This window comes from Nilaparvata lugens, chromosome 7, assembly GCF_014356525.2.
Source record: "Nilaparvata lugens isolate BPH chromosome 7, ASM1435652v1, whole genome shotgun sequence".
NCBI lineage: Eukaryota > Metazoa > Arthropoda > Insecta > Hemiptera > Delphacidae > Nilaparvata > Nilaparvata lugens.
This window is the reverse complement of record NC_052510.1, coordinates 38,539,650-38,558,262: the sequence shown is the minus strand read 5'-3', so window position 1 is coordinate 38,558,262 and position 18,613 is coordinate 38,539,650. Positions and strand designations below refer to the sequence as shown.

Genomic DNA, 18,613 nt, shown 5'->3' with positions numbered 1-18,613 from the left:
AATGTGCAGAAAATAGTAAAATTGTTTTGCAAAACTGCCGTTCCGGATTCCGAACAGGTATGATCTTTATTAGTATTTTATTTTGTTAGCCTAAGTGATTCTCACACTGAATCGACTCAATTATGGTGTATATTGTATAGACTATCATATTCGTGTATTATGTTTTTTTTGGAAAGTACATTGAAATTGGTTATAATATCGAATATCATCACGAAAAAGTGAGAACTTACAACCTTCCTAACATACCAGTGAATTTTTATGAAAGGTTTATTTTTATACCAGCAAACATAAAACATAATATAATATGAAGAACACGAGTTGCAGTGAATATTATGTTATTTCTGAATGAAGTGGTCTTCACAAACAGCCAAATGTACAAGTTAACAATAGTCGTCATTAGAACATCAGAATCGCAATTCTACGTCATCCTCACAGCCATCAACTATCAACTTAGTTATAATCTTGCCTCATCAAAATTCATCAATTCAGCACGGAAGCATTGTCAATTTAAATCCGCTCTAATGCAACAAGCTACTCTTCACGCTACGCATTATGTAGACCTGCCTATATACAGTCTCTGTAGGCTATTGTTCTTAGATATGAAGCTGGGAATTAGAAAGAGAACTTCAAATCCTGGCTGCTCAGCTCGAGTTCTGAAGGAAGACTTGGAAACTTCTAGTAAATCATATGCAGCCTGCTAAATTCACTGGGATTTATTGGACTATAGCATACACAAGTCTCTCCAGTGTTGTTGAAGTTTCTCAGGTGGAAGGAAATACTTTGAATAACCAGTAAGCTTCTTCCATATTCATTCTCTCCTGTTTTGTTCCATGATGTCTCAGATAGGCCTACTGAGTTTTTTGTTCGTGATAAAACACACATTAATTTGAGACTGGTACTGTGGGATTGATCTACTATTACGATTACACTGAAGCTGTTTATATTTAAAAATCAAGTGCAGTTATGCGAACATCATAATCAAATATTGAGAATAAATATCTTTATTCATGAATAGACTCACACAATGAATCATGACTAATGCATGGCATTAATATCAGAGATTACACTGAAGCTGTATATATTTAAAAATCAAGTGCAGTTATGCGAACATCATAATCAAATATTGAGAATAAATATCTTTATTCATGAATAGACTCACACAATGAATCATGACTAATGCATGGCATTAATATCAGAGATTTGAATTGTCCATTCGGAATAGTATTCAACAGAAGCTTATTCAATGAAATAAATCAAACCTTTTGCACTGTCCAAAAATCAGAGTTAACTGCAAGCTGCCGTGTGTGTTTGTGAGTGCGTGTGTCGAGGTTTTATGGCCACCACTGATTAGATTAGCATGTCAATTATCATTGGAAATGTCGGAAAGAGAGTCCGACCGAATCGAAAATAGAATACGTTCCGACTTGCAGCGGGTTAGATATTGGATGAGGAGAATATCGAATTGAAGGCGATCTGTGATTAGATCATGCGTTTTATTGTTTCCGAGAGAGGATCCTCTGTTACTGACAATTCACTGAAAAATGGAATTCTTTCTTCTTCGAATCCGATTTTTAAATGCTAAAGCATTCGTGATAGGCGAATAATTGAATTCTAGAATGAAGAAGGCAGGAAGCAGCCTTACATTATAATTTTCCAGGTAGAATCCACAAAATTTGGTGATAATTTAATTCTGATCTGATATTCAGCAAGAGAATGATTTGATTAATATGGAGATTATATCTATCGTCTACTCAAATGAGGAGGCTATTCTCTTCTTTTAAGCTGCTTGTTTTCAGATTTCATTATTTGAGACTCCAATCGAATATATTGCTTTTTCTGCATCAAATATTACATTCTAGAAAAATCTGAATTTTTTTTTCTTTCATTAAATCGTCTTGTATTGAGTCACTTAATGATAAGCAAAAGCAACAATTCATTCAAGGCACATATCCTTTTTGTTGGTGGAATGTATAATAACAATATAACAATAGGCTATAACAATGAGCCAATAGGCTAATACTGGAGTTACTATTCAAAATGAAATACTTTTCCGTTTTTGGAATCTGTTAATAAGTTGATTTTGAATAGCGTAGAATATGAAATGACACTGATCAAGGCAGTCTATTGTCACAATGTATATCGTAACTAGTGAGGGGAAATTGATTTTAGAGCTAGTTTTGATGACGCTCGGTAATCTCATCACAAAATCTCGTTGTTCTACGAGCGAGACAGGCACTGAGCTACTGCTCAACTATGCCGCGCACCCTTACCCCCTCCCACTCGGCTGCCGAGGGTGGCTTGCCAAGTAGCACAGAAGAACAGTCTAGTACAGATGGTCGGTCGAGAACTAGTGAAGGAAGCAGCATGCGGTGAGAGAGTGAGTACAGCTCGTGACCAGAGTCTACTCCTACTCCTTCGACTACTTCGAATTGCGACGCTGGAAGCTCCAAGATACAACACTTGCAGGAAGGCGAGTATTGTATGACCACTTCTGTGACTTCTAGCAGCCAGCTTGCCTGATTCGACCAGTGGTGACAAGTTGGGTTTTAGGCTAAAACCTGACTGGACCCAGGAACATCACGAAGAGGCCCAGGAACAGCAAGAGGACCTCGAGTACGGCTTGAGAAGGCCTTTCTCGACCCCGAGACATTGATCCTGGCCGCAGGAGACAGCCGGTTTCCGAGGTGAGGGATTCGGTGACCAGTAGTGACGCCCGGTTCCAGGGCTCTTCTATCTTACTAATTTCATCGGGAATAGCAAGAGGACCTCGAGTAAGGCTTGAGAAGGCCTTTCTCGACCCCGAGACATCGATCCTGACCGCAGGAGACAGCCGGTTCCCAAGGTGAGGGACCCGGTGACCAGCAGTGACGCCCGGTTCCATGGCACTTCTATCTTGCTAATTTCATCGGGAATAGCAAGAGGACCTCGAGTAAGGCTTGAGAAGGCCTTTCTCGACCCCGAGACATCGATCCTGACCGCAGGAGACAGCCGGTTCCCAAGGTGAGGGACCCGGTGACCAGCAGTGACGCCCGGTTCCATGGCACTTCTATCTTGCTAATTCCATCGGGAACAGCAAGAGGACCTCGAGTGAGGCTTGGGAAGGCCTTTCTTGACCCCGAGGCATCGATCCTGGCCGCAGGAGACAGCCGGTTCCCCTGGTGAGGGACCTAGTGACCAGCAGTGACGCCTGGTTCCAGGGCTCATCTATCCTGCTGATTCCATCAGGAAAACAGCAAGAGGACCTCGAGTAAGGCTTAAGAAGGCCTTTCTCGACCCCGAGACATCGATCCTGACCGCAGGAGGCAGCCGGTTCCCGAGGTGAGGGACCCGGTGACCAGCCGTGATGCCTGGTTCCGAGGCTCTTCTACCTTGCTAGTTCCAACTGGAACTAGGGAACCTCGTGTAAGGCTTGGGAACGCCTTTATCGACCCCGAGACGCCAGTCCTGATAGCCAGAAACGCCCGGTACTCGAGGTGAGGGACCCGGTGACCAGCCGTGATGGCTAGTTCCGAGGCTCTTCTACCTTGCTAGTTCCAACTAGAACTAGGGAACTTCGTGTAAGGCTTGGGAACGCCTTTATCGACCCCGAGACGCCAGTCCTGATAGCCAGAAACGCCCGGTACTCATGGTGAGGGACCCGGTGACCAGCCGTGATGCCTGGTTCCGAGGCTCTTCTACCTTGCTAGTTCCAACTGAAACTAGGGAACCTCGAGTAAGGCTTGGGAACGCCTTTCTCGACCCCATGATGCCAGTCCTGATAGCCAGAAACGCCTGGTACCTGAGGTGAGGGACCCGGTGACCAGCCGTGACGCCCAGTTCCAAGGCTCCTCCACCTTCAGATGGTGAATCCTGTCATTCATGGGTGATTCGCCTACAGAGGAGAGACGCCGTCGAATTGCTCTTAGACTCGGTGCCAACCGACGGCACCTGTTCAGAATTGAGGAGAGCATTAGTGGAACAGTGGCAATGATTCCTCACAATGCTTCCACCACTTCCGAATGAGGAAGCTGTGCTACTGCCAACAATGCCGAGATAAATACCGGCTAATGTGGATACTGTACTCTGTATCATGTGAGACCTGCATTGGTGAGACCAGATGTACCACCAGCTCACCAGTACATGCCTCATTACATACCAAAATCGCCTACCAGAGCTGCAGCACCTCACACTCCATTTATGGACCCAGGAACTGTGTCTGATAAAGTTCGGGGATGGAGGTTGTCCTATGATGGCAACGGAGACACTCCTAGTTTTCTAGAGTGCCTTGAAGAATTACAACAAGACAGGGGAGCAGTTGTTTCCGGCGCTACCAGAAATGTTAGTAGGAAGGTGTTCCTTGTGGATGCGGAACCAGAGGTGGCTCTGGCATCACTGGAACGACTTTGTAAGAGACTTCTGGTCTCGTTACTATCCAGCAACCTATGAGTAGGATCTGGATACTCCAATCCTGGGTCGATGGCAACATGAAGGCAAGACCATTGATGACTACGTGGAGGAACTTCAGACCCTCATGAGGAGGAGAGGAGACTTCTTAATCAGCCACCAGCTGCAGAGGCTCTACAAGAATCTCCTACCCCGGTACAAGCTGTACATAAGGGAAGCCGAAGTTTATTGGGTTGACGATCTGCTCAAGTTGGCCAGACAATATGAGCGAATAAAGCTGGAAGAGAAAAGTGGTCAACAGAGGCAACGGGCTGTGAAGCAGGAGGAGGTGCGTGAACCAGTAAAATTTCGCCCCAAACCTGAGCCTACAATGACACAATGACAGGCAGAGTCGACTCCAGTGGGACCAGTATGCTGGAAGTGTAAGAAAGTGGGTCATTGGAGGTTGGAGTGCTCTGAGGCTTCTCTCTGCTTAACTTGCGGGAAGTCTTGTTCCAGTTGCACCTGTGAGAGAGACCAGAAGAGGTCCACAGATGAAGCAACTCTGGTGAAAACCCAGAATCACCTCCAACTGGAGCCGGAATTGCAGTTCAACAACAGACTGTATACAACAGTTGAAGTAGCTGGCAACCAATATCGAGCTCTACTCAATACAGGAGCAGAATCCAATTATTTAAGCTTAGCCACGTTTGCAAGCTTGCAAGCTTAGAGGCAGCCGGGTGTGCGAAGAAAACGCCTACACAACAGGGTGCAGTCTTGGCCAATGGAATGGCAGTGTGGCTGTATGGAAAGGTGGAAATCAACCTGAAAGTCGGCCAAGAGGTGCTGCCCACATTGATGACTATCATGGAAGGATTATCACTTGAATTTTTATTCGGTATGCAGTTTCTGCGGGAGCACAAGGTGAAGATCGACACTAGCACCCATACCATGGAGTGGGAGCCTCAGCCCAAGGAGGAAGGTGAAGCAACTACCCGGAAGAATGTGAGGATTCAAGAGAGAGAGAGATGAAGTCCGGTGCAGCCACAATAGATACACAAAGAGAGTGTCTGCAGCCCCAGGAGACACGTATCTTCATGCTAGTATGTGTCCAAGACCTCTGGCTCGATGCACTAGTCGACACCGGGGCTGAGCTGTCCTATGTCTCTGGAGAGGCAGCACGACAACTGAGTCTGCAAGTCTGGCGATTGCCGGATTAAAGCAATCAGTCACCAACCAACCTATTTTGTTGACTGGAGAGAAGCTTCCCGTAGTGGAGGAGCTGAAGCTGACTGCTGAAGTGTGCAGTAGATGAGTATACTGGAGAGTGACAGTGATCAACAAGTTAGAATCCGGAATAATTTTGGGATTAAATCATTCGAAGGTGATTCAAGCAAAACTCGATCTAAGGCAGAGGAGGATGGTATTACCACCTGCCTTAGTGGAACAGGTGGCGGCTGTGACTTCCAAAAGGAGGAGTTCAAAAATTGCTGGACCACAAAGATGTGCCAGGTGCAACCCACCTCCTAGTGCATAAAATCAGGCTGAAGGAAGGAGCTGAGCCACCAGTATCCTCATAATCCACTCATGCTGGCGGTGATGAACAAGGAAGTCGACAGTATGCTCAACCAGCGGGTGATTGAGCCATGTAGCAGCCATTGGAGTTCACCAATTGTCTTGGTGAAAAAGGCTAATGGAAAAATGCGGTTTTCAATTCAATTTTCAATTTATTAAAAACACACAAAACAAGACAAAACAAATTACAAAGATTTACGAAACAAATAAAACACAATAAACTGTTACAAATATAAAAAAACAATGGGCTTAGTGTTTGGGTGTGTTGGAGAAGAGAAAAAAAAGAGAGGAAGGTACCTAGCCAACTATGGTTTCCCATGTAATAGACAGGCAAAGAAGAGAAGAGAAGTAATGAGGAAAAAAAGGAAGGGAGAAATGGGGGGAAGGAAGAAAACAAAGGAATAGGTACTCAAAATAAAGGTAAGCGAGTCCACTGAAAAAAGAAAACTAATGAAAAAGCAATGCTGGAGCAGAAATCTCGAGTCATATATTATCTAAATGGAAGAAGAAATTACTGTATGCCCAGTTTTTTATATCCAGTTTAATTTTTCCGCTGATCTTATTGTCCATGAGAAAGTGATTTGGAGAGGGGTTTATTATTTTAGTACCTATGTAAATTAATTGCCTCCTTATACATTCAATATTAGTGTTATAGGTTACATATTTGTTAGCAGTGGCCCTTAGATTATAATAATTAAGAGTAGAGTTTATTGTGAGAGGAAAATCGGATCTATATTTTATTAAGTACTCAATTACGGTTTTTATGTATAGTTGACGTATAGTCATGACCTCAAAATCACTAAAAACCATATCCGTTGGATAGAGCCTGGGTTTGCTTAATATGGTTTTAATTATCAGTTTTTGTGCTACAAATAATTCAGCAATATGACAGTTGAAACAGCCTCCCCAAACAACTATGCCATACTGCAGAATTGACTCGACTAGAGCATGATACATAATTTTCAGGTGGTTCTTATTAAGAAATCTGTTAAGTTGGTAAAATTTAAAAGATAAATATATAATTTTTCTACATATGTATTTAATATGAACATCCCAAATTTTGCATTGATTTCAGTCAGATTAATGCACTCACAGAATGAGATGCATAGCTATTGCTGAATATGACAGTCATCTTGGATCGATTGAGGAATGCTAATTATATTTCTTCAATCGACTTTAAGAGTGGATATTGGCAATTGCCATTGGAGGAGCAGAGTGAACAGCTTACAGCGTTTACAGTTCCTGGAATGGGGCTATTCCAATTCAGGATGATGCCGTTTGGACTACACTCAGCTGGAGCGACATTTCAACATCTTCCAGACTGGATGATTGGGCCAGAATTGGAGCCATGCGCCTTTGCTTACCTGGATGACGTCATTGTCCTGGGAGAGACACTGAAAGCTCATATTCTAAACTTAGCTAGAGTGTTCAGGAGACTACGAGAGGCTGGCTTGATAATTAACCAGGAGAAATGCAAGTTTTTGAAGAGAGTGTTGCAGTATTTGGGCCACATTGTAATGGAGCACGGACTCCAAACTGATCCAGAAACGATGAGTGCTGTGAACGAGTTTCCAACTCCACAGAGGCTGTAAACGATCCGGCGTTTTCTGGGTTTGGCGTCCTGGTATAAGAGATTTGTTCCGAATTTTTTGTACCTTGCATCACCCTTGCACCGGCTGCTGAAGGTGGGAGTGAAATGGCACTGGAGACCAGTAGAGGAAAGGGCCTTCCAGGAGATAAAGGTGGCCCTCACTAGATCGCCAGTGCTGACGTATCCATATTTTGAACTTCCATTCACACTCCAGACAGATGCCTCTGAATACAGATTGGGATATGTACTCACCCAGGAGGTCGATGAAGAGGAGAAGGTCATTGCCTATTCGAGCAGAGGGCTCAAGGGGGCCGAACTTAGGTATTCCACAACAGAAAAGGAATGCTTGGCTGTGATTTTTGCATTCAGAAAATTTAAGCTGTATATAGAGGTCTACGAGACTACAGTTATCACGGATCACCAGGCTCTAAAGTGGCTCAGAGCAATCCCAAACCCGACAGGAAGGCTCGCGAGATGGGCTCTAGAAATGCAGCAATATAACCTGGTTATTGAATATCGACGTGGAAGGCTGAACGTGGTCCCAGATGCACTCTCCCGAGCGTTGCCAGGAGGCGACACACTGGCCGACAACAATGGAGGCCAAAAGGAGGCTACAGGAGAGGGGTCCGTCATCATCACAGAGGATGATAGATGGATAAGGAAGATGAAAAGCAATCTGCTCTGTAATCTCGATAAATATCCCAATTATATGGTGAGGGGTGAGGCCCTATATCATCATATATGGGCCTGTCAGCAGCCTCCTGATGCACCTGAGAGTGACGGCTGGAAGCTGTGTATTCCGAGAGGTGCATGAGCTGAGATGCTTCAGCAGAGTCATGATGCACCGACAGCTGGCCATCAAGGGGTGTTTCGGACCTATCACCAGATAGCATGCCGCTATCACTGGCCAGGCCTCTATGCAGATGTTGCAAAGTATGTGAGGTGGTGCGAGACGTGCATGAAGCACAAAGTGGAGCAGTGGCCTCCATATGGGCAGATGAATAGCCAGAGGAAGGTGATTCGACCCTGTGAGACCGTCAGCACCGATATTGTGGGCCCATTGCCTTGCTCGAAGAGAGGAAATAAATACCTGGTGGTGTTTCAAGACTAGTTCACAGAGTGGACAGAAGCTTGGCCACTAGCTCAGGCAGACAGTAACACAGTTGCACGAGCCTGGAGCTAGTTGTCACCTAGTTTGGATTGGTGAAGTTATTGATTTGTTACAATGGAACACAATATACCAGTAGGCTTTTCAAGTCATACTGTAAGGATAATGGCATTACATTATTCTATACTCCACCGTATTCACCAAGCTGTAACCCTACTGAGAGAGTCAACAGAGTCTTAAAGACTATGATACAGCTCTATGTGGGAGAGCATCATGCTGATTGGGATCGTTACATGGAGGAGTTCTGTTTCGCCATGAATACAGCAGTACATGTTGGTACTAAGTATACTCCTGCTTTCCTGAATTTTGGAAGAGAGTTGAGAGCACCAGGAGATGCTAGCTGTGAGGAGGAAGGTGATCCCCGACAGGAGGATGGAGGCACGAGTCGAGCCGCCCAGCTGAGGAGACTACAGGTGCTGAAGCGTGCACAGAAGCTCGTTTTAGACAACTTAAACGAGGCCTATGATAATACCAGGAGGTATTTAAATCTTAGGCGAAGACCTGTAGAACTGAGGATGGGGCAGATGGTGTATGAGCGAGATTATCACCTTTCATCTGGAGTTAACGAGTTTGCTGCTAAGTTAGCTCCAAAATTTTCTGGGCCCTATGAGGTAGAGAAAATGTTGAGTACTTCAGAAGTGCTGTTGAAGGGAGCTGCCGGTAAGAGGCTGACAGTTCATGTGAAAGATATCAAGATTTGGCCGCCCCTTTCTGAGGACATGGAGGATGAGGATGGAGGAGTCGGCAACGATGGAGGAGCCGGTGCCGCAGAATATGGTGATGGGAGGATGAATCACGTAAACAGGGTGACGCTGCCCACTTGGCTGATGGAGTACCGAGGAAAGGGAGTCCACCATAACTAATAAGGTGAGAGGTTAGAAGTTAGAAGGGGAAAATAACATCAAATTTGGAGAGAATTTGTTAAGAATTTATAGTTCACATCTATTTATGGTGTTCGAGAAAGTTGGTTGCATTGGCACTAGTCGAAATTAATGGAAATATTGGGAGATGGAAATAATTTTGTGATTAACTGTATTACTTCAACTTTTTATTCTTTTTGTCATTCTCCCATCACTGTCTCTCCATTTAGTAGAGCTATTAGTTTTCTTTTGGAATTGTGTTACCGCATAAGAGACGTCCCCCCCTCCCCAGGATCTTCCCATACTTATACCTTTCAGTTACTGCTCTTACCCAGTTATTCATCTTCATTCCGGAGAGATGCTTTCCTACCGAACCTCCTTCACCGACGAGGTCCTCCGAGAGATGGAATGACTCTCCCTTAGCGACAAGGGGAGGTTGCTGCCCTTCAAGCAGTGATGAGAGCATGGCCACCCACAGGGTGTAAGCCCAGCCATAGCAGTGCGCAAGCATGGTGAAGTAAGGCAGTGCGAGAGCATGGCCACCCACAGGCCATATGCCCAGCCATAGCAGTGTGCAAGCACGGCGAAGTAAGGCAGTGCGAGAGCACAGCCACCTGCAGGGCGTACACCCGGCCCTAGCAGTGCGCAAGCATGGCAAAGTAAGGCAGTGCAAGAGCACGACCACCCTCAGGGCATTAGCCTGGCCATAGCAGTGCTCAAGCACGGCTCTTTGCAGGGCAGAAGCCTGGCACGCAGTGCAAAAGCACAGCCTGCAGTGCAAAAGCACGGCTCCCTGCAGGGTGGAAGCCCGGCATCCAGTGTGAAAGCCCAGCACAGGTAGTGCTTGACCTCAGCAGTGTGGAAACACAGCAACCAGATTGCTAGCTCGTCTGAATGTTGTGTGCAAACATGACACATCGGTCAGTGTGTATCTGGTTGTCATCATGCGGACGCACACCTTCTGGCAGTGCCAAAGCATGGCATGCAGTGCGAAAGTACATGGCTTGCAGGGTGTAAGCACGGCTATGTGTTCTGTGTTTCACTATTTCCTGCAGTGCATGAGCACGGTTTTTCTGGGTGGGGCAAAAATCCTTGCATCTTGCTGTGTGCAAACACAGCCCTCCAGCAGAGTGCAAGTTCTGTTTCCTAATGTCTAAGCAGGGGACAGTTTCCTGCTAGTCAGCGATTGTGGACACACCACGATGGCTTGAGTAAGAACTCAGTTGGAGGTGCTATTCACCTTTTGTGTTTTTTTGTTCTGTGTTCTCTGTTCCCCTTCTATCCAGCAGTGCGTAAGCACAGCGCTTCTGGGTGGGGCAAAAATCCTCGCACCTTGCAGTGCAGAAGCATGGCATCCCCATGCAGTGTGAAAGCACGGAGCCCTCAAGTGGGGCGAGCATAATCCTTGTGCCTAGCAGTGTGAGAGCATTGCGCTCCTGTGCAGTGTGGAAGCACGGCGTTCCTATGCAGTGCAAAAGCACGGCGCTCCCTAGCAGGGCGAAAATCCTCGCTCCTAGCAGTGTAAGAGCACAGCGTTCCCATGCAGTGCGAAAGCACAGCACTCCCCAGCAGGGCAAAAATCCTCGCGCCTAGCAGTGCGAGAGCACGGCGTTTCTATGCAGAGCAAGAGCACAGCACTCCCTAGTGGGGCGGAAATCCTCGCACCTAGCAGTGTGGAAGCGTGGCATCCCCATGCAGTTCAAAAGCACGGCGCTCCCTAGCGGGGCGAAAATCCTAGCAGTGCGAGAGCATGGCATCTCTATGCAGTGCTAGAGCACAGCACTCCCTAGCGGGGCGAAAATCCTTGCATCTAGCAGTGCGAGAGCAAGGCATTCCCATGCAGTGCGAAAGCACGGCGCTCCATAGTGGGGCGAAAATCCTCACACCTAGCAGTGCAGAAGCATGGCGCACCTAAGCCGTGCAAAAGCACGGCATACCTACCCAGTGTGGAAGCATGGCGTGACACAGCAGTTCCACTCCAATAGGATTGAGCCGAGAACATGGCTAGATATCCTACTGCTATTCTCTTTGATAATGCCGCTGCATTGTCACCAATTGGTGGGGACTCAACCTGGCGCCCAGACAATTGTACAGTATCTCATCACCACATTTATTCGACTTTGTGGTGTGTATAACTTTTAGAGCTGTGCAAAAGTCCAATAAATGTGGATGTGACAAAAATAAAACTGTGTTTCTCTTGTTGATAATATGAATTGAATTTTATGAAATTTTATAATCAGTAAATGGATGTTTTGAAATTACCGAATCAGTAGACATGGATCTAGCCTGCAGCCGCGGTAAACTGCGTGAGTCGTAAGCGGCGCTGGCTGCGTCGTGGTGGCGTCTTGGCGTCTGACCGCCCAGCTGACTGGCGTAGGGGTCGCGGATCACGTTCAGCGACGTGCACCTTGACACGGTAGACTGCAGCGGCGTCTCTATGGAGACGGGCGTTGCGTATCCCATCTCGCTCGGGGTCTCCTCCTCGGCGTCGGCGTCGTCCTCCCTACCCGAGTGCCACCACGCTATGCACCAGGCGCGGATCCAGCTCCACGTCAGCACGCGTGGCTTCTGCAACATGAATCGAATGAATCCCTCATTAGTACAGTTCTGTCCAACCACTAAATTATTGTTGTGTTGAATGTAAAATGCACACTAGGTTATGATGTTTTTTCACAACGACATGCAGTCAATTATAAAATTGACAGCAGTATTGTAACGATTGTAATTTCACAATATTGCATTATAATAGATTTGAATATAAATAGGAACAATATAAAACTTTTAGTACTCTTTTAGGGAAATGACCTATGGTCAAAACTAGTCCTTAAATTATTTGAAAGTTTTTAATAAAAGGGTACTAAAAGTTTTTATCTTGTTTTTATTTATATTCAAATCTATTCAGACTCAATTGCAATATAAGTGACGTTATTTGAATATAATTATTGTAAACTATAAGTATTGCTTTAAAATAAGCAATCTTGTTATTTGATGACTCTCAAGATCTTTCTCTCTCATCAGAGCTCGAAATGAACCAAGAATTGAATCATACTTCTCCAACAACTAATCGAAAGTTGATTGGAGTGTTGAAGTTGACAAGTTTTGACAAGGTGCAACTTCAAGATAAAGTTTTCAACAAGTTGAAAGCTGAAGTTGAGTTTTCAAGAAGTTGAAAGTTGAAATGAATAATTAGGGAGTGAAATGGAAAATATGATTGGAAAGACATGTGTGAAGTATAGTAGTAGTTCTCATAAAATCCTCTTGCCTTTCAAACAGAGAAATTTGTTAATGTTAATATTGTTCATGTCATATTTTTGTATCTTTTTCCAAGGTGGCTTCAAGGTTTTTCATAAGATTAGACTACTTAAACCCTTTTGTTTTCAACCAAATTCCCACCAGCTAGTTTGGCGAAACATGTTGTGTCGTTGACAGAACATCGTCATAGTTCATTCCATATCATTATGAGAAATTATTGTGATGTACTTCTGAAATTGTTATCTTCAAAAAAATGACACAAGCAAGTTGATATAGTAAACTATTTCGGCTGACGCATTTTCTTATTTCAAAAAAAAAAATTGAATTAACTTGTATTCAGTCCAATATTATCCGTATGCTCTCTGGTTTCCAATGTATATATTCCAATCAGAGTCATTTTTCATTCGTTTGAATCAATTTTGATTTTTCTCAGAGCAGCCAAATTCCAGTGGCTACAAGAATCTGGATTCTAGAAACCAGATTTAGAATTCACAGAAACACTATTAGATGTATTTATCATTTGAGTCTTGTGAAAGAGTAAGGAAGACAATGTCTTGAGTTTCATCAAGGGATTCTCGAAATTACCTCCCAATTGACATTAACAACTCATGCCTATCAACATGGGCGTGAATTCTGACCAAATTAATTTATTAAATCAAGATCATTTTGAATTGTATGAGAGAAACTCGAACATATCTGATTAAATCATAATGAATATTGGCTTTCAAGGCTGAATTGAAGGTGGAAAATTAATGAGTCATTACTTCAAAGTGGGTTTACCCCTCTGGCAATACTAGCTTCCAGAATTAGAAAGCTAATTCCAGATTGATCCCTCCAGAATGGGTCTGCTATTATGTGTAAAGCCGTATTTGACCTACATGTGCCCAGCTGGCAGTCTGTCGGTAGAGCATGAGATATTTGAATATTTTTGATAACTTGATACCTGCTGAAATAATAATAACATATGATTCTCACCAGCTCTTCGAGGAGCTTATACCAAATTCTGCTATCAGTTACTGCAAACTGCTGCTGTTCTGTCAATCGGTAATCTTTACCGCTGCTTTGACTAGTTCCGCAATTATAGATTAAAATTCTTATTCTGCTCAATAGCATCAATTAATAACTTTCATGATTTTTATATCAGCATACATTTTACTGATTTCTAAAGCTCAATTATTCGACTCCCTTCTGTTAATCAAATTAGAATTTTATACTTTAATATTCCAATAATATTTATTACTTTAAATATAAAATCTCAAGTTATAGGTTCGGCCATCAGTGGAAGTTGGCTTCCATAATTCTTATTATGCTAATAATACTGATATTTGAATATATTAACTGAGCATATTAAGAATCTCAAATAGTGCTATATAATTTAATATTCATTTCTCATATATATATATATATATATATATATATATATATATATATATTATATATATATATATATATATATATATATATATTTTTTTTAAATATGACTTTTCCCTTATTAATACTACTTGCGCAATTAAGTCTAAATCAAGCTTGATTTCTAAGTAATACCTTCGACGAGCTAGCTTTATGAAATTTCAATTAATTCATAGCACTGAGGATCCTCTTAATAAATTATATTTCAATAACTCACGTGCGAAGATTTTTTCATTCTCTGGTAGGCTGCTATCGTCCTCTCCAATGGGGATATTTAAATTAATAACTCATGTCATAGTGCGACTTCACTGAGTTAGGGTTATTACTTATTAAAAGTCTTTGATACTTAAACTTTGGTAATAAATAAAAATTTAATTTTTATAAGGGATTCAGTCTATTGCTCGCGTGATGGCTGGCGTCTTGGTCGGTCTCTGGCAAGCAAGTGGGGTGTTGGTCTCCCCTATTCTCTTTCGATGATACTTACAACTTTTTTAATTTACATAAAATTTAAATATCTTCTCCTATTGGTGGATTTCGAATAATCCGCGATAACGCAATTTAGTACTGTCAAATAGTCCATATTATAAGAGCATATTACTTTCTTAAAACTGAATACTTCTATCCTCAACTCTTATTTTATCTTAACTACATTGTTTCGTGCCTTCTACAACAATTACAAATTTTTATAATTTTAATAGAGACGACGTGGAGATTTTGGATTTAATATTTTTTAGCGCCGAGCAAAAACTGTATTATGATTGGTACATCCCCAGACTGTAATATGTATTAATGCGCTCAATAAAAATAAATCCCATTTCCTTTATCTTTTTGTGTTGTTATTAATAATTTTTGTTCATGCTATATGATACAATACATATTTTTGTGTTTTCTTAATAGTTTTTTGTGACATTTATTTGGCATGCTTAGTTTACAAAACCCTCTTGTCCTCGTCTTAATAAATGCTACCTAGATGCAATTATTTTGCTAGTGAGTATCTAATCAAATTGTAGATGTTCAGCTTGGTTGTTATTGATATTGCCGACAAGCGCTGCTTATATAGAACCTAAACTCAAATTCACACTACAGTATATTATTATTTTATTAAATAATTGAGAAATTGATTTTCATTTCAAATTGTTAGTCATAATCTTGGCTTTTCTAGTCGTTATCGTCTTATCTATATCTTCGATTGATAATATTATTGGTGACAGATATTTCTGTTTTTCTGTCTGAGACCTAGTAATTCACTTCAGTTAATGAAATTTCTATTGGTATTAAAATGTACCGTCAGATATGTTAAACCCAATAAATTTCATACATCACCTAACCCTATTGTGACCTACAAAGAGAAACCATCCAATCACGTAATAAGGAGTGATACTTTTTTGAATGATGTGTTCTCTAAAGAAAGCTCCTTCACCGTTTTCAATATTAAATCAACCAAGGTCTTTGTTATTCTATCAAAGATTCCACGTTGATAAATTCCTCTGTGCAATGTTATTCCTATTAATATTATGATGAATCTTTTGCAATGTTCATCGGAAGTGAAGGATCTTTAGAAAAGACTTTATCATCCAAGTTCCCTTTAGTGAAGTATCTATTGTTCATTAAAAATGTAGCAAGTTGTAGCCAATTGAGACATATTCTTATCATTATGACAATTCAGAGGAGTAACATAGGGATAAAAATCTTAAAGGAGAGTAATGAAAATATACTTATAGATTGTTAGAGTTATTATCAGTCAATCGAACATACCGTAGTGTCAATGGAGAAATAAAATCTTCTAATCTATTACGAAACGTGAATCACTCAAACATACGTAACGTATACATTTAGGATCATCTACTTCCAAACTTTCAAATCCAACCAATTTAACCCAGTTATTGGCCAAAGGTACAAAACAAACAACGGCTTGATTTCAAGAAATTTGATTACGCCTCAAAAAGTTCTCCACAATTTGAATCTGTACTAAAACGAGGCCACTGCCACAGCTTTCAAGGGAGTTGTGTTGAAGTTACAGTAAAGTAAAATAGGGGTGGCTGATATGAAGAGAAGGGACATGGGTGGAGGAAATGTTTGAAGGAAGAGCCATGAGGAGGATGGTGGAAGGAAGAGGAATGGGGAAGAGCGTGGGAGGAGGAATGGGAAGAGTAAGCGAAAAGGGAATGATGGAACGGGATCGCCTTTATTATGGACCGAGGCAATATTTGCATTTCTCGCACAGACCTCCTAACTCGGAAGCAAGCAGCCAGCCATCACTGCTTTCAAGTCAAGATCATGCAACCGCTAGTTTGCCCAAAATCTCATCCCAACCACTGTGACTACTGCTCGCCGCTATTAAGTTTTCAGACCGCTTTTCAATGCTGCAAAGATTCAACACATCAAGTTTTAATATATCGGGCTTTTGATCGAATCAATTATCAATGCAAACACTATACAAAAAAATAAAGGAATGATCTTGTGACTATGTGGCAGTTTTAATGATAAATCAGCTATTGCGAATGTTATAAGTAGATATGATAAGCACCAGACAAAATACACTGGTGAAGTGAAAAACAAGATTGTAAATGGTTGAACACGATTATAGAATCATCAGGATAATGAGAGCATAATTCAAGAGTGGATGTGATAATGTTACAGGAAACCAACCACTAATCTATGTGGCCTCTGACCTGGCATTCTTTTGTGCGAAGACAAGAAACTTTACCAAATGAGCTCTGTGGGAAAGCTAAGAACTCTGAAGTTGGGGAATGAGCTTCAGATGAGAGCTCCTCATTTGAGAATGTTTTTTGTATTGCATAATTCGTTGTAAATTGTGTTGATGGTCCACTGAAAAGTGTCTACAATCAAATATATTATTATGAAAAGGTTTGGAATACAGCAGAGCAGTTGAGAAATCTCAATATTCTGTTTACAAACTTCAAATTATTAATGATACTGTATCAATTCATATTAGGGAGGAAACAGATAACAGCTGATTTTATAGATTCTAGAGTATTAAACAACAGTCTTATCCAATCAGTACACTTCAGAAGGCTAGTTATCTGGCGAGCCTAATCATGGATTATAAGCATCACTGAATCCCAGTTATGACCCTCATTAATCAGGAAGCTCTCAAGTATCGAATTATCAGTGAATGTCTAATAAATTAGGCTAATCACGATGAAGAATACGAGAAAGGGGCTTTTCTCAACGCCTTTACTGGAGCCTATCAAATTCCTGTAATCTTCGCCAATAGTAGAATGTTATTTAGATTTCAGAAGAATCTTGCCATAATCATCCTGGTAAGATAGGAAAAATCTTATCATGTCAACTAGCAAATCAAAGACAAGAGGTAGTAATCCTGTGAAACTACTTACTGCGGGTAAACCAGTTATTCCACTATCAAGAAATAAAATATCTGAGTACCTTTTTGAAGATTTTTTTATTTATTGATAAACTAGTAGTTCTGTGAACAGTAGACCTCGCGCTCATTGAGTTACATTGACCTGTTGTTATTTTTTCTCAAAAATTAATAAATAATTTATCAATTAAAAATGTCTAGAAAAAATCCTAATAGAGCTTTCTGTCGTACCGTGACGTGTCGTCCCGGAATGTGAGTGTGAGCGCTGTTATCAGGTCTGACTGCACTGTCTACACCGTTGATGGAAAGATACAATTTTCAAGATGTTCGATGTTTTTGAACGGGTAGTATTATAGTCAACTGTCTACTAACGTTGATGGAAAAATACATTTTCAAGATGTTCGATGTTTTTGAACGGGCATTATAATCCACTAGACATCTGATTTATGATGAATAATTCAATAGTCTGATTTTTACGGTAATATTGGCGTATGAAGGAGGCTCCTTTTTCCTTTTATATTATCCTTGAAATGCAAAATTCCCAAAAACCTTGTATATACGTCGACGTGCAATTTCAAAAGGAACATAGCTGTCAAATTTCATGAAAATCTATTACCGCGTTTCGCCCTAAATGCGCAACATAAAAACATTTAAACATTTAAACATTTAAACATTCAAACACATTTAAACATTTAAACATTTAAACATTTAAACATTTAAACATTTAAACATTTAAACATTTAACATTTAACATTTAACATTTAACATTTAAAACATTTAACATTTAAACATTTAACATTTAACATTTAACATTTAACATTTAAACATTTAAACATTTAAACATTTAAAACATTTGAACATTTAAAACATTTAACATTTAAACATTTAAACATTAAGAAAAATGCCAAACCATCGACTTGAATCTTAAGCTGCGTTTACACTGTGTAACTTTGCTATAAAACATTGATTATAATAACAACTTTAACAAAAATGTTATAAATTTATGTAACTTATTACATGTAACTTCGTGTTTTATAACATAATTTCGTGTT

General features: G+C 41.3%; 1 protein-coding gene across 1 annotated transcript in view; it reads right to left on the bottom strand.

Moving 5' to 3' along the window:
- LOC111046415 (muscarinic acetylcholine receptor DM1) overlaps nucleotides 1–18,613 on the bottom strand; it is a 147,481-nt gene that overhangs the window by 8,876 nt on the left and 119,992 nt on the right. Inside the window, exon 5 of the mRNA XM_039431927.1 lies at nucleotides 11,819–12,124. Coding sequence (XP_039287861.1) covers nucleotides 11,819–12,124 — 306 coding nt within the window. The remainder of the gene's footprint in view (nucleotides 1–11,818; nucleotides 12,125–18,613) is intronic.